The 13,881-nt window shown below is 47.9% G+C and overlaps 1 protein-coding gene across 1 annotated transcript; it reads left to right on the top strand.

Annotated features, from left to right (window-relative positions):
- The first annotated feature begins 6,367 nt into the window (after positions 1–6,367).
- Positions 6,368–13,002, top strand: LOC134342378 (photoreceptor outer segment membrane glycoprotein 2-like). Its single transcript, XM_063040474.1, has 4 exons — positions 6,368–6,822; positions 7,998–8,627; positions 11,666–11,912; positions 12,748–13,002. Exons 2-4 carry the CDS (start codon positions 8,050–8,052, stop codon positions 13,000–13,002), a joined length of 1,080 nt encoding a protein of 359 aa, XP_062896544.1. The 5' UTR covers positions 6,368–6,822; positions 7,998–8,049.
- Positions 13,003–13,881: the final 879 nt, after the last annotated feature.

Genomic DNA, 13,881 nt, shown 5'->3' with positions numbered 1-13,881 from the left:
CAATCCCTATGTACTTATTTACTTAATTTTATCATTTTTTATCTCTTTCCCAAATCTTTTCCTTTACTTGTATTAATTCTTTATTTTCCAAAAGAAAACAAAAAACAGTAAACATTTAGACTAGAGGTGCTTACGTTAGCAATATTACTGTGTTGGTGAGAAGAGCAGTACAAATCATTAGGAGAGTCATCTAAAGTCTGCTCCCATTGGGTTATATATTCAATCCATTTATTCCAGATTTGATAAAATGTTTCTTTTTGAATTCTCAGGGAGTAAGTCAACTTTTCCATTTTAAATATTTCCAAGATAATTCCGTGCCAGTCTTCTAATGTAGGTGGTATTGGGTTTAGCCAGTTTCTAGTGATTGATTTCTTACTTGCCGCTAAGAGGGCCTGCAGCAACTTTATATCTTCCTTCTGTTCAAGAAACAATACATGCCCCAAATAGACCGTCTCAAAGTTCAGAGGTATCTGGGTCCTAAGTACCTTAACTAATGTTCTATGAATACCTTCCCAATATATACTTAATTTAGGGCAATCCCAGAAAATATGAAAATGATTTGCCTCCTTGGAGCCGCACCTTCTCCAACACGTCACGTTTGTATCTTTATATTTTTCCTGATATGGGGTCTTGAAGTATCTTATAATATTTTTTCCAACAATGTTCTCTCCAAATCAAAGAATTAGTCGAAGACCACTGAAAGCTGCAGATTTTCCCCCAAGCCTCCTCTGAAAGTACCAACCTCGCTTCTTTCTCCCACTTCTCTTTAATATACAATGTGTTTACATTTTTAGCATGGGAGAGTGCATTACATAATCGAGAAACTGATTTACTAGGTATTGAACTGCAAGCCGAATTCAGAATCTTGAAAAGTTCTAATTCTACTGTTGGTAGGTCTATATATCTACAACTCTGGTTAACATAATTTCGTACTTGAAGATACCTAAAAAAGTCATTGTGTTCTAGGCGATGTTTGTCCTGCAGGATTTGGAAACTTTGTAATACTCTTTTATCTATAAATGAGAGGTAGGTTGTAAGACCTTTCTTTATCCATAGTTCAAACCTTTTATCTCCTCTGTTGGGAAGGAATTCGGTATCATATGCACACCATCTGAAGAGCTTTAACATGTTATTAATTCCACACGAATTAACCACCTTCTGCCATACTTTTAATGTAAGATTTATCCAACTGTTTTTAAATTTTTCCAATTGGGCCATCAATCCTTTGTCGCTATTGAGGCCTGTAGAGGAAAACTGTCAACTAATCCAAATTCTATTTCCTTCCATCTAGCCTTATATTCCCTATTACACCAATATAACAGAGGGGTTATCTGTGAGGCATAAAAATAATTTCTCAGGCAAGGAAGAACCATACCTCCTCCTTCCTTCCCTAACTGTAAGATGTTATATCGAATTCTAGGTTTCTTTCCTTGCCAAATGAAGCGGGAAATCCATTTGTCCCATTCCCTGAATTGATTATCATCCACCTCCACAGGTAAAGTACAGAAAAGATACAGTAACCGAGGAAGAATATTCATTTTTATAGTATTTATCCTTGAATTTAAACTTAAGAAGGGGATAAGATTCCATCTATGCATATCTGCTTTTATCTCTGAGATTAATGGCCCATAATTTACCTGTGACAGCGTTGAAAGATCCTTCGGCAGGGTTATTCCTAAATATTTTAACGATTTAGCTTCCCACTTAAGATCGTATGTATTCTGCAATTTTTTGGATGGTGTATAATTTAGGGACATAACCTGCATTTTCTTTACATTTATTTTATAACCCGATATTTTCCCAAAGTCATTCAACAGTGTAAACAATCCTATAAATTATTTTTCTGGTTCACTCAGATAGATCAAAACATAATCTGCGAATAACGCCACTTTCTGTTCAATCCCTGCCACCTTGATACTGAATAATTACTGAATATATACTGTATGTACATGGGTTGACAAGCATTCAGTCCTGATAAAGGGCCTTGCCCAAACCATCCATTGTTTATTCATTTCCATAGATGCTGCCTGACCTGCTGAGTTCTTCCAGCAATTTTTGTATATGTTGCTTTAGATTTCCAGCATCTGCAGATTATAAAAACAAAAAGTAAGCAATGTACACAAAATGCTGGAGGAACTCAACTGTTTTGATCAGGCCACCCTCAGGTTGGAGGAGCTCCACCTTTTATTCCATCTGGGTAGCCTCCAACCTGATGGCACGAACATCGATTTCGCAAACTTCAGGTAATGCCCCCTCCCACTTCACCAGTCCTCATCCTGTCATGGTCCGGTCCGTGAAGTCCATATTCCGGTTCATGGTCCAGTCCATTGACCCTTGCTCCAGGTTACCCTGCCAACCCTGTTTCTGTTCTTGTTGAGTATTAATTGAGGCAGCTGATGCTCGTTGGGACTGGCTGCATAAATACCTTCAGAGACCAGGGCATGGCTGCTGGATTGTTCTTGTCCTTACTCCTTGTATCCCTTCCTCTGCGTTCTGTTTCCTCGGCTGAAGCCCTGCCTTGTTTTGCCGGTAACTCTCGCCTCGCCTGAAGTTCTCGTCTTGCCTTGCATTGCCTGAAGCCTTGCCTTGTCTTGCTGGTAAATCCCAACTCATCTCGCCTGCAGTCTTATCCTGGAGCCACCCTGTACCTAGTTCCCTTCCCGTCCCTTGCCTCCGCCCAGGTAAGCCAAGCTGTCTTGCCGTTACCTGCGGTTGGTTCTGTCCCTTCCTGTCCCATGCCTCCGTCGGGTGGTGATCCGCGCCCTGCCCGGGAGGAGCCTGCCTAGCCTCCTGAAGACTCCAGCCTCCTGCCAAGCCTCGCCTCAAGTCTCTAGCCTCCAGCCTGAAGACTCCAGCCTCCTGCCAAGCTTCACCTCTAGCCTCAAGCCTGAAGACTCTAGCCTCCTGCCAAGCCTCGCCTCTATCCTCAAGCCTGAAGACTCCAGCCTCCTGCCTCCCGCCAAGCCTCAAGCCTGAAGACTCCAGCCTCGTCCTGCCTGCCTGCCAAGCCTCGTCCTTGCCTAGTTCTGGGGTCTGAGCCAGAGGCAAGACCCAGGTACTGGGTCCTTGTCCAGTCTCTGGCTTGGAGTCCAAGCCTAGGCTCCTAGCTCTCTTGTCCAGTCCTGTTCCAGGTTCCTGGTTTTCCTGTCCATGTCCTTGCCCTCAGCCTGTATCCTAGTCCTGTCCCTAGTACTTCAGTGTCTGTGTCTTGCACTTGGGTCCATTCCTAGCCACCTCCGTATGACACATCCCTTTTGTTTTTCTCACCTTATCTCTTTGCCTGCCCATTCCCTCCCTCTGGTACTTCTCTTTTTTTCTTCCATGGCCTTCTATGCATATCAGATTCCCCCTTCTCCAGCCCTGTATCTCTCTCACCGATCAACCTACCAGCTCTTTACTTCACCCCTCCCCCTCCCGGTTTCACCCATCACCTTGTGTTTCTCTCTCCCCTCCCCACTACCTTTTAAATCTACTCCTCAGCTTTTTTTCTCCAGTCCTGCCAAAGGGTCTCGGCCCCAAGCACGGACTGTACTTTTTTTCCATAGATGCTGCCTGGCCTGCTGAGTTCCTCCAGCAAAATATTATCTGCAGATTTTCTCGATTTTCTGCATCCTATGTTGAGTTGGAGTTTATAGCTAAGCACAGTGTGTTGTGTATTTAACATTTCAGTAATATTTGAGTAATCTTGTAAATATGTTTGATTAAACATCCTTTGTTTAAATAATTCATTGTGGGTTCTATGTAATACTATCATATGTGCACATCTCACTTAACATGTAAAGGAAGCTGACAAGTTCCCACTTCTCCCGTGTTTTTCTTCCAATTAGTGTGATATTGTGCACATCGCCGGGGCGTGGCACCTGAATGGGTAAAACATTAAAGGCACCTTGCAGTGAAGCGGCTGTATATTCCTCAGTGCAAAACTAGTATCAGGAAAAGAACACCAAACCATTCATCAGTGTATACAACAGAATTAATGGCAGTATTGAGTGCATTATCTTGGATAGAAGAAAATAATATCAAAAAGGCTGTAATCTGTCTAGACAGTTTATCTGCATTAACCTCGATCAAATCAAGAAAATCAGAGAGTAGACAGGATATTTTATTGGAGATTTTGTGCAAGTTATATACACTGACCAAAAATGGGGTAGAAGTAAGCTTTCTTTGGGTTCCTGCTCATTGTGGAGTGGAGGGTAATGAAAAGGTGGATAGTATAGCTAAACAGTCGCTCAAATCATCTATAATGGAGGTCCAGATCCCTCTTAGGAAAGAGGAAGGCAAGAGCATTATTAAAATACGTATTGAGGAGACACGGCAGAAGCATTGGGATGAGAGTGAAACAGGGAGACAACTGTACAAAATACAGAGGCAAGTCAGATACAAAAGATTGTCAAGTGGATATAGAAAAGCAGAAGTGATCATCAATCATCTGAGAGTTGGACACACTAGTCGTAATTACACATTACACAAAATAGGGAAACATCCAACTGGGTTGTGTGAATACTGTAATCAACCAGAAACAGTTGAACATGTATTGATAAAATGTAAGAAGTATCAAAAAGAGTGAAGATGATAGGAGCGTTTAAGATAAACAAAAAAATTGATGTGGGTATAGAAGACATTTTAAGTGGGAATTCAAGAGAAATACAGACCTATATCATGAAGTATCTGAAAGATTCAGATGAGGGAATGCAATTCTTTTCCCTTCTCCTGTTTATCCAACGATTCACACTCCAGTCTCGCAGGTGGCGGTAATGCACCAACCGCCATAAAACAACACAGGAAGAAGAAGCAGCAGCAGTATCATCATCGCAAATGAAACTCGCATTTACCAGCCAAAGCTTCTCCTGAAATTCCGCAGTCCGTCACTTAAGAAAATCACGGGGGAGGGGGGTGGTGTGGCATTACGAGAAAGGAGGGAAGGGCAGGTAAATGTGAGAGGAAAGGACGGGAGAATTGTGAGTGGGAATGGATAGGAGTGAGGAGGAATTTCAGTAGGGAAGGGGAACGAGAATATGCGGAGACTGGTAGGAGAGGTGCGGGATGTGGAGGGGCGGGCTGTGGGGGAGCTGCGGTAGGGGATGTGCGGGATGCGGGGGAGCTGCAGTCAGGGAGGGGCGGGATGCGGGGGAGCTGCGGTAGGGGAGGTGTGGAATGCAAGGGAGCTGCGGTAGGGGAGGGGCGAGTTGCGGTTGGGGAGTGGCGGGATGTGGGGAAGCTGCGGTTATGGAGGGGCGGGATGCAGGGAGCTGCGGTAGAGGAGGGGCGGGATGCAGGGGAGCTGCGGTTGGGGAGGGGCGGGATGCGGGGGAACTGCGGTTGGGGAGGGACGGGATGCGGGGGAACTACGGTTGGGGAGGGGCGGGATGCGGGGGAGCTGCGGTTGTGGAGGGGCTGGGGAGGGGCGGGATGCGGGGGAGCTGCGGTTGGGGAGGGGCGGGATGCGGGGGAGCCGCGGGAGGGGAGGGGCGGGATGCGGGGGAGCCGCGGTAGGGGAGGGGCGGGATGCGGGGGAGCCGCGGTAGGGGAGGGGCGGGATGCGGGGGAGCCGCGGTAGGGGAGGGGCGGGATGCGGGGGAGCCGCGGTAGGGGAGGGGCGGGATGCGGGGGAGCCGCGGTTGGGGAGGGGCGGGATGCGGTGGAGCCGCGGTAGGGGAGGGGCGGGATGCGGGGGAGCCGCGGTTGGGGAGGGGCGGGATGCGGGGGAGCCGCGGTAGGGGAGGGGCGGGATGCGGGGGAGCCGCGGTAGGGGAGGGGCGGGATGCGGGGGAGCCGCGGTAGGGGAGGGGCGGGATGTGGGGGAGCTGCGGTAGGGGAGGGGCGGGATGCGGGGGAGCTGCGGTTGGGGAGGGGCGGGATGCGGGGGAGCTGCGGTAGGGGAGGGGCGGGATGCGGGGGAGCCGCGGTTGGGGAGGGGCGGGACGCGGGGGAACTGCGGTTGGGGAGGGGCGGGACGCGGGGGAACTGCGGTTATGGAAGGGCGGGATGCGGGGGAGCTGCGATGGGGAGGGGCGGGATAGCGGAATGGACCCCAGGGTCCCACGAAGTGAAAAATAAAAACAGCAGATGCTGAAAATCCGAAACAAAAACGGAGAAGTCCCGATGAAAGTTCTCCGCGTGAGACGTTTGTTTCCGTCGATACCGTCTGACTTGCTGAGTTCCTCCAGCAAGTTTGCATTGGTCAAAACCGGAAAATGTCCCCGACAGGCAGCGTTGATGCAGTTTACGAGCCCTGACCTGACTATATTACTGCCAACATTTTCTGTTCATTTCCGGCTGGATGCACCTGCATGACAATTGAATTTAGAACTTGAACGTGTTCACCCAGTGCCGCCAGAAATACGGTGTGTATGTCAGCGAGAGATTTCCTGTCCCCGTTGCTCGCCTCTCGGTGTGGAGACGGGACGCTGCCTGCCTCGCTCTTTAAAACCCAGGGATTTGAAGCCTTTGGGTGCCAATGAAGAGGTTCATACGGATTCGGTCCAAATTAATATTAGAAAGATTAGTTTAACGCTTTTGATTTTGTATACCTAGTGAACGAATATATCACCTTAAATACAATAATGTTAGAGTCACCTCTTCTATTCAGCGCGGTTACAGTAAGTTTTAAAGGAAGTCAGGAATCTTCTGAATCACATTTGGTCCCGTGTTTATTTCTGGAGGATTACGGCGGTGGCAGAAGGCGTTCCATTTTAATCCATTAACCCCAGGGCCGGCCGGGAGACCAGCTCCGTCCGCTTCACCAATGCCACTGCCAACGGCTTCATCCGCAGCCGCCCCAGAGCAGCCCCGCAGCTGCGGAAGCCCCGCTCCCTCTCGAAGGTTTGTGCTTTAAAGGATTGGAATGGCTCCTCGAGCGACGCTCTCTGGTGGGCGGACGGCTGGGCCGGTCGGTCGGTCCAAAACCGGAGAATATTTGACCAAAGTACAGTACAGTTTTCCCCTCATCATTCGCGACCTGGAATGTGGGGGCGCCACGCATTGGAAAGGACATTCAAGCGTACTGTTGGGAAGAAAGAGTTAGCGAGAAAGAAGCCGGGAGGTTAGATGATGATATGTTGTGATTCCAGCCCACGCCGGACGTCCCAGATACGTGCTTGTGGCAGGTTTATTCTTTGTCGTGAGCTGCTGTTACGTTTTGGCCAGCCTGTTATAGGAAAGATCATTAAGCTGATAAGACGTGCAAGAATGTTGCCAGGATTCGAGGGGTTGGGGCACGCTAGGACTTTATTCCTTGGAGCAGAAGAATCCTATAGGCGATCTTAGAGATGTATGAGATCACGGGAGGGGCATAAATAGAGTTAATACACACAGTTTTCCCTTCGGGATTTGGAGAACCAAAAAACGAGAGGACATAGTTTGAAGATGAGATTTACTGGAAAGATGAATGGCAAGTTGTTAGTGCAGAGGCTGGAACAAGCTGCCGGAGGAAGTGGTTGAGGCAGGGTAGACGGATAGGACAGGGACGTGGATAGGAGAGGTTTATGGTGTGCCGGGTCGGTAAGGACTGATCTGAAGGGTTTAATTCCCTGGTGTATTACTCCGAGGTAGAACAGAGTTTGGTCAGACGCAGTGCAAACAGCTGACAAAAATGGGGGAAACACAGCAGTGTCTGGGGTGGGGGGGGGAGGGAGAAACAAACCACATCCTATCTGTAGATCTGGGTGGAGGCGTCGAGCTGCCAGTGGGCTGCCAACATCTGTGGGTGGGGTTGGGTTGGGTTGGGCATCCTTTGCCTGTATCCACACCCTTGCCCATCCCACACTCTCTGCACCCACTGTCCCTAACCACCACCATCCTTTGCTCCACTAACCTTGGCCACTGAACCACTTCTGCCTCCCATTCACCCTTTGGCTGTTAACCCTTTCATGGGCCTGGAAAGGAACTACCCACATCCCCTCCACAGTGGCCACCCTACCTATTGTGGACGTTCTGCTAAAGTTTAAGCACTTGAGACGCTTCTTGGGGTGTGTTGGTGACGAATGTGCTTTTTGCAGGAAGGTTTTCCCGTGATCTACACTCGGGCCAAGTCTTCATGTGGTCTCGTCCATGGCTGTTCTGGGCGTGCGGTTCACCAGGAGACGGAGAGACAGACTGGCCCAGGCGCTGCGGATGCTGAACTGGGTGTTGGTGCTGACGGGGATGGTTTTGATCAGCCTAGGGATCTACCTGACCCTGGAGGTGAGGAAACGCAGTGAGGTAATGGTGATCAGTGGGGGAACCTCTCTCCCCAAAATGCTGGTGGTGGTGGGAGCCATCGCCTGTGGCATCAACCTGCTGGGGAGCAAGATCTGCCATGACTGCTGGGACAACAAATTCTCCCGCTGGAGGCTGCTCATGGTTCCCTACATCACCTGCACCACCTTCTTATCCATCTTCATCCTGGTGGGGGCCTTGATGTGCTACAGCATGAGGAGCACACTGGAGGAATCCCTCGACCTGGGCCTCCAGCGTGCCATGAGGTTCTACAAGGACACTGACACCCCGGGCCGCTGCTTCCTCAAGAAGACCATGGATGAGTTGCACATGGAGTTCCGTTGCTGCGGCAACAACGGCTTCAGGGACTGGTTTGAGATCCAGTGGATCAGCTCTCGCTATCTGGACATGAACTCCAAAGAGGTCCAAGAGTAAGTGGAAGGGAGGGGTGGGGTGAGGGGTGGGACAGGACCTGTGATTCCCCTTGCCATTCCCCTCATCTTCAATATATGTATTGAATGTGGCTGCTTGGAGATTCAATTGATACCGATAAATCGAGACATTTCCATTTCCTCTCCCCCCACCCCACCCCGCCCCTCCCCAATCCTAGTATTTGACCAACCGGCAAATACCCGTCTTCCTCCTCTGCTCCATCTTCAGTACGGGTTATCTTCAATTTAATTCAAGAGTCCCAAATCCCTCATTCCCAAACCATGAATGCACCTTGCCTCACGGGACAGGGTTACAGAACTTGGGCCCAAACTCTCAAAGCTCAGGGCACCGTTCTCACCGGCTGCCCTCTCAACACAACATCTGTTGTAAGTGGTTCTGGCCACCGTGGGTTTGAATTCTTCAGACCCGGAGGCTTTCCCAGGACACCATGCTGAGAAGGAAGTGGCAAAAGATAGCTGTACAAATGGTCTAGGGCGGAGGGCGGTACAGTTGCAAAATCTGCAATAGATTAGGCTACTATTGGTAAATCAAAATTTTTAAAGAACCGATGCTGAAAATCTTGAATAAAAAGAGGAAATACTGGAGGTGCTCAGCAGGTTAGGCCGTATCTTCAGAGAGAGAAGTTCATTTAGACAATGAGTCTTCAATTTGAAAGGTTAACCCTGTCTCAGTCTGCCTGTCATGTACTGAACATTGAAATATGGATGCAGTGGGGGCAGGTTAACAGGAGCAATAAAGCTATGATGAGTGGAGCAACGGCTGGATACTTGAATTAATTGCACTGGCGGCGAGAAGGGTGGGGGGAATACACATGAAGGTGGAGGGAATACACATGAAGGGTTTGAGGAAGTGTGAGCAAGGACGGAGTGAAAGTGGTGTTTGAACAAAAGCAAAACACAACTAGTGAATCAGAGTAAATGCCCACCTTTGGCACGTTGGGTGAAGAGCTAAACATCCACTCTTCACATGTCTGAACTCCAGCAACATCATTCGCATTACTCGAAGAGATTCCTGATACAAGGTGGAGAAGCTGGGAGAAGGAAGGGATTAATGAAGGAGGATGGGGGGGAGGGGGGATGAGAAGCTGAAAGAAGGAGAGGACGAGGGTGGGGATCTGAGGAATGTGGTATGGGAGAAAGTGGGATCAATGTGTGTGTGTGGTTAGAGTACAGGGTGTCATTGTGCAGTCGGCGTCAGTGCGTGGGGGGAGGGGAAGCGTCAGTGCGTGGGAGGGTGTGGGGTGTCAGTGTGCGGGGGAGTGGGGGCATCGGTGCGCGCTGGGGAGTGGGGGTGTCGGTGCGTGGGGGGAGTTGGGGCGTCGGTGCGCGCTGGAGAGTGGGGGTGTTGGTGGTGGGGGGAGTGGGGGGGTCGGTGCGTGGGTGGAGTGGGGGCGTCGGTGCGCGGGGAGGAGTGGGGGTGTCGGTGCGCGGGGGCAGTGGGGGTGTCGGTGCATGGGCGAGTTGGGGCGTCTGTGCGTGTGGGAAGTGGAGATGTCTGTGGGGGTTGGGCATCTGCGTAATATACTGTATTAAAATGAATGTGAATAAAACCAATGTGTAAATAAGGTCGAGTTATAAGGATTGGTGTTAAGTTCCTGTCCTCTGTATGCTGCACCATATCTCTCAGAAACACAGCTGATCAGTCATCAAGAAATGCAATATAGCTTAAAAATATGATGAAATTCTAAAACTGTGCAGAAATCAGAATAATTCATTTTTGTTAAACTTACTGTTCATTATCAAAGGAGTGTCTCATAAACTGCTTCTATCAATATCACACAAAGCACTGAAGGAACTCAGTGGTCAGGCAGCATCTATGGAGGGGAGTGGACAGTGAATATTTAGGGTCGAGATCCTTGATCTGGTCCAGATGAATCTTCAAAGGTGGGATAAACTGGGAGTGTGAAATATTCACTAATTATGAACCATTGTTATTACTGAAAATGTGCAATCCCCATTAAGCTATATTCTGAAAGCAAAAATATCAAATCATTCATACCATACTTACGGTAATATATTTATATTTTTCCTGTAAAAAGCAGCACTTTGATAAACAGCTCAACGTTGGGGGTCGGGGGTGGGGGTGGGGGTGGGAGCCAAATAGAATTGGCAGCACTTGATTAATGCCCGGACAAGAGTGACTGTGTGCCCATCGTAACTCGACATGTTCGGGAGTCTAACTTGCACTATTACACGTTCTAGGAGTTGGTTCTCTTGGCACATTTGTTTGTTTATTTAGCGATACAGCGCTGAGTAGGCTGTTCCAGCCCTTCGACCCACTCCGCCCCGCAAGCCCTGACTAATCCTAATCCTAACGCCGTGACCGGTAATAGCATTGCTCTAACCGCTACAATGCCATGGTATCTAAAATTTAAGTGGAGTAAAGCTACAGGGAGTTCTGGAGGAAGCAGAGAGTCTCTGGCACTTCTTGCTCTGTGGGTCTGTGGGATAGAGGCAGTGTCCTGAAAGTATGAAAAGATTAACCATAAATGCATTGGGTTCTTCAGCTGCTAATTACAATGTAATTTAATGGAATCATCTGCAAGTCAAGTAGCAAGACATAATCAAAAGGACAGAAAATGGTAAATGGGAATAATATCACTACCAATTGGCTTCAGATTTCGGTCTGATCAGTAATCTCATTGTTAATCCTAACGGTTGTCAATCAAAAGATTTAGAAACGTGTTAGTCTGTGCCCCGAGGATGCGGATGTCACCATTGACAGAAGACACACATGAGAAATAAAAATGGCAATTTGGAAAAATGTTACAAGAGCCATAGAGCTGTGGAGGCAGATTGGTTCTTGCCTTTCAAAAGCATATTAGATATACAAAAAGTATTTCCAGCCACGAGGAAGGAGAAAGGAATGGGACTAATGGAATAACTCTTTCAAAGAGCTTGTCTGGTTAGCTGGCTGAATGGGTTGTCTCTGAGAGTTCATTGACTTATTTTTTGGGTTAATTGAAGTTAAATCGGTGTTGTATTATGTTCACATGTGAGCTGTTCTCCCACTGTAGCCGTTTGAGGAGTAACGTGGATGGGAAGTATTTGTTGGATGGCATTCCCTTCAGCTGCTGCAACCTCAACTCGCCCCGTCCTTGTATCCAATTTCAACTCACCAACAACTCAGCCCACTACAACTACGACTACCTGACTGCAGAGATGAACCAGTGGATGATAGGCTGTCGACAAGCACTACTGGATCATTACACCCCAATTACGCAGTCTATCGGGCTCTCCATGCTGTTCATCTGGCTCTTTGAGGTAAACCATCGCAGCAGAGTGTGCAGTAACTCCCTTCCCTCCCTTTGTATCGATGCCGGCTGCACCAAGCTGCAAACTTAAAACCATTTTTTTTTTGAGGACTCCAGCTTCTCAGTCAGAAGGCTGTGGGAAAAAGCCCATTGATGGAATTGAGTCCAAAACCCTGAGCTGATGAACCAAGGGCACACTGAGAGTGTATGCCGTAACAAATGCTTCTTTCTGGTGAGGTGATAAACAGAGGCCTTACCTGGCCTCTGAGTCTGTGGAGGAGGAAATATGAAGTTCCACTCTCTCTGAGCTAATATTTTCTTCTGATTTACAGAGAGTCCCCGGTTATGACAGAGTTCTGTTTGTAAGTCAGAAATGAACAGAAACAGTGTGTGGGAGAGGATCATAGGAACAGCTGTGGTGGAGAGCAAGCGGACGCAGGAAGAATAGACTCCCTCGGTGAGGGAGGGAGTGGGTCCACTCCATGCTCACAGCTCTGTTCAGCTCCACCCAGCACCTAGTTGTCATGGCTGAGGGACTGGGGGTTGCAAGGGAGAGAAGGCACATGGGAAAATTCCTGTTCCCAGAAGATGCAGCAACTGGCAGGTCCATCTTCTTGCATCTAAAGACCCCCAAACATTAGAGGGTTGCATGTAGAGGGTTGTGCATGCGTGACCCAGGGAGAATCTGTATCTATCAGTGTGAAATCCTACGGTGTGCAGAACTTCTCTCAGTCTGTGTCACCATAATTTCAAAAATACCTAACGGATTGTAGTGTGCATTTATGTTGGCTATAGAGATGCATCTCTCTGTCTTTGCTAACAAAATAACTACTGTTTGGCTGCAGATTTTGGTTCTGATTGGTGTCAGGTATCTGCAGACTGCAATGGAGAACGTTCAGAACCATGGTGACCCAGACAGTGCATCGGAAGGTTGGCTACTGCAGAACAACTTTGTGGAAAAAGCCAAAACAAATTTCAACATCATTAAAAACCTGCACAAAGTCGATCAGATATCCACGATCTCAGGAGTGGAAGATCGCAATAACGTTGCCAAGTATGGACCGGACAATACTCTGCCCCAAATTATCACTACCAGTTAACATTGGCGGCGTTTCTCTTGGCTCTTTAAGCTCCTGCTTCAGAATGATGTGGATTTTAGTTTCAGTGTGATTGAGTGTACAATCTCACATGGCTGCGGAGAGGTAACTACTCTAACAATGCTGTGACTGAATGTTTATAATCAATGGACATCTTTGAGTAATATACCTTAAATCTGTAATACAGCCTTCAACTGATACCATTGATATTGTGGGTACTTAGGTTAGCTTCAGTGGAAATTTCAGCACCTTCTGGTAGAGAAATAGATAAACATATTTTCCTTTAAAGAATTAGCATTGAAGGATGAAAATCCAAGATCATTGTAGACCATCACAGGAAATCTATAGTGTCTGCTGGAATCTGTTTTTGTTGAGAAAATTGCATTCATTAGGACAATTTTAAGTTGGAAATATGGAAACAACGGCAAGCTGCGTGACACCTCTCTTCCCCCTTATTAGAGAGAGAGAGACTGGCATGTTGAATTTGCCGTGGTGAATGATTAGATTTTGTTGGACTGCAGATCACAATCCCTCTTTGGGGGCTTTGCTGTTGCTTTCTTTGTGGGTGATGCTTCCTGCTGAAATAAGTGTGGAGAGGGAGGCGGGGTGGTTGATGCTTGTGCATGGGGGGGGAGTAGAACAGGGCTCTGGGGTTCCAATATTTTACAGTTGCTCATTCTTTGCGGTGCTCTTCTGTTTCTCGCGGATGCCTGTGAAGAGCAAGAATTTCTGGTTGTATAATGAATACGTTCTCTGATATTAGATGGAACTACTTGAACCATTTTGAATATTGATCCGCCAGTCAGAATCCTAGTCCACTGATTCAGATCCACGAGTTCAAATCCAACAAGAACAAGGCAGTGGGGAGATCATCAAAATCAC

This window comes from Mobula hypostoma, chromosome 1 (genome assembly GCF_963921235.1).
Source record: "Mobula hypostoma chromosome 1, sMobHyp1.1, whole genome shotgun sequence".
Taxonomy (NCBI): Eukaryota; Metazoa; Chordata; class Chondrichthyes; order Myliobatiformes; family Myliobatidae; genus Mobula; species Mobula hypostoma.
The sequence above is the reverse complement of the archived record's forward strand: the minus strand, read 5'-3'. Positions and strand labels throughout refer to the sequence as shown.

Coding starts and splice junctions, on each gene's coding strand:
- LOC134342378 (XM_063040474.1), top strand. CDS start 8,050: ATGGCTGTTCTGGGCGTGCGGTTCACCAGGAGACGGAGAGACAGACTG. Junction 8,628..11,665: donor AACTCCAAAGAGGTCCAAGA/GTAAGTGGAAGG, acceptor CTCCCACTGTAG/CCGTTTGAGGAGTAACGTGG. Junction 11,913..12,747: donor TGTTCATCTGGCTCTTTGAG/GTAAACCATCGC, acceptor GTTTGGCTGCAG/ATTTTGGTTCTGATTGGTGT.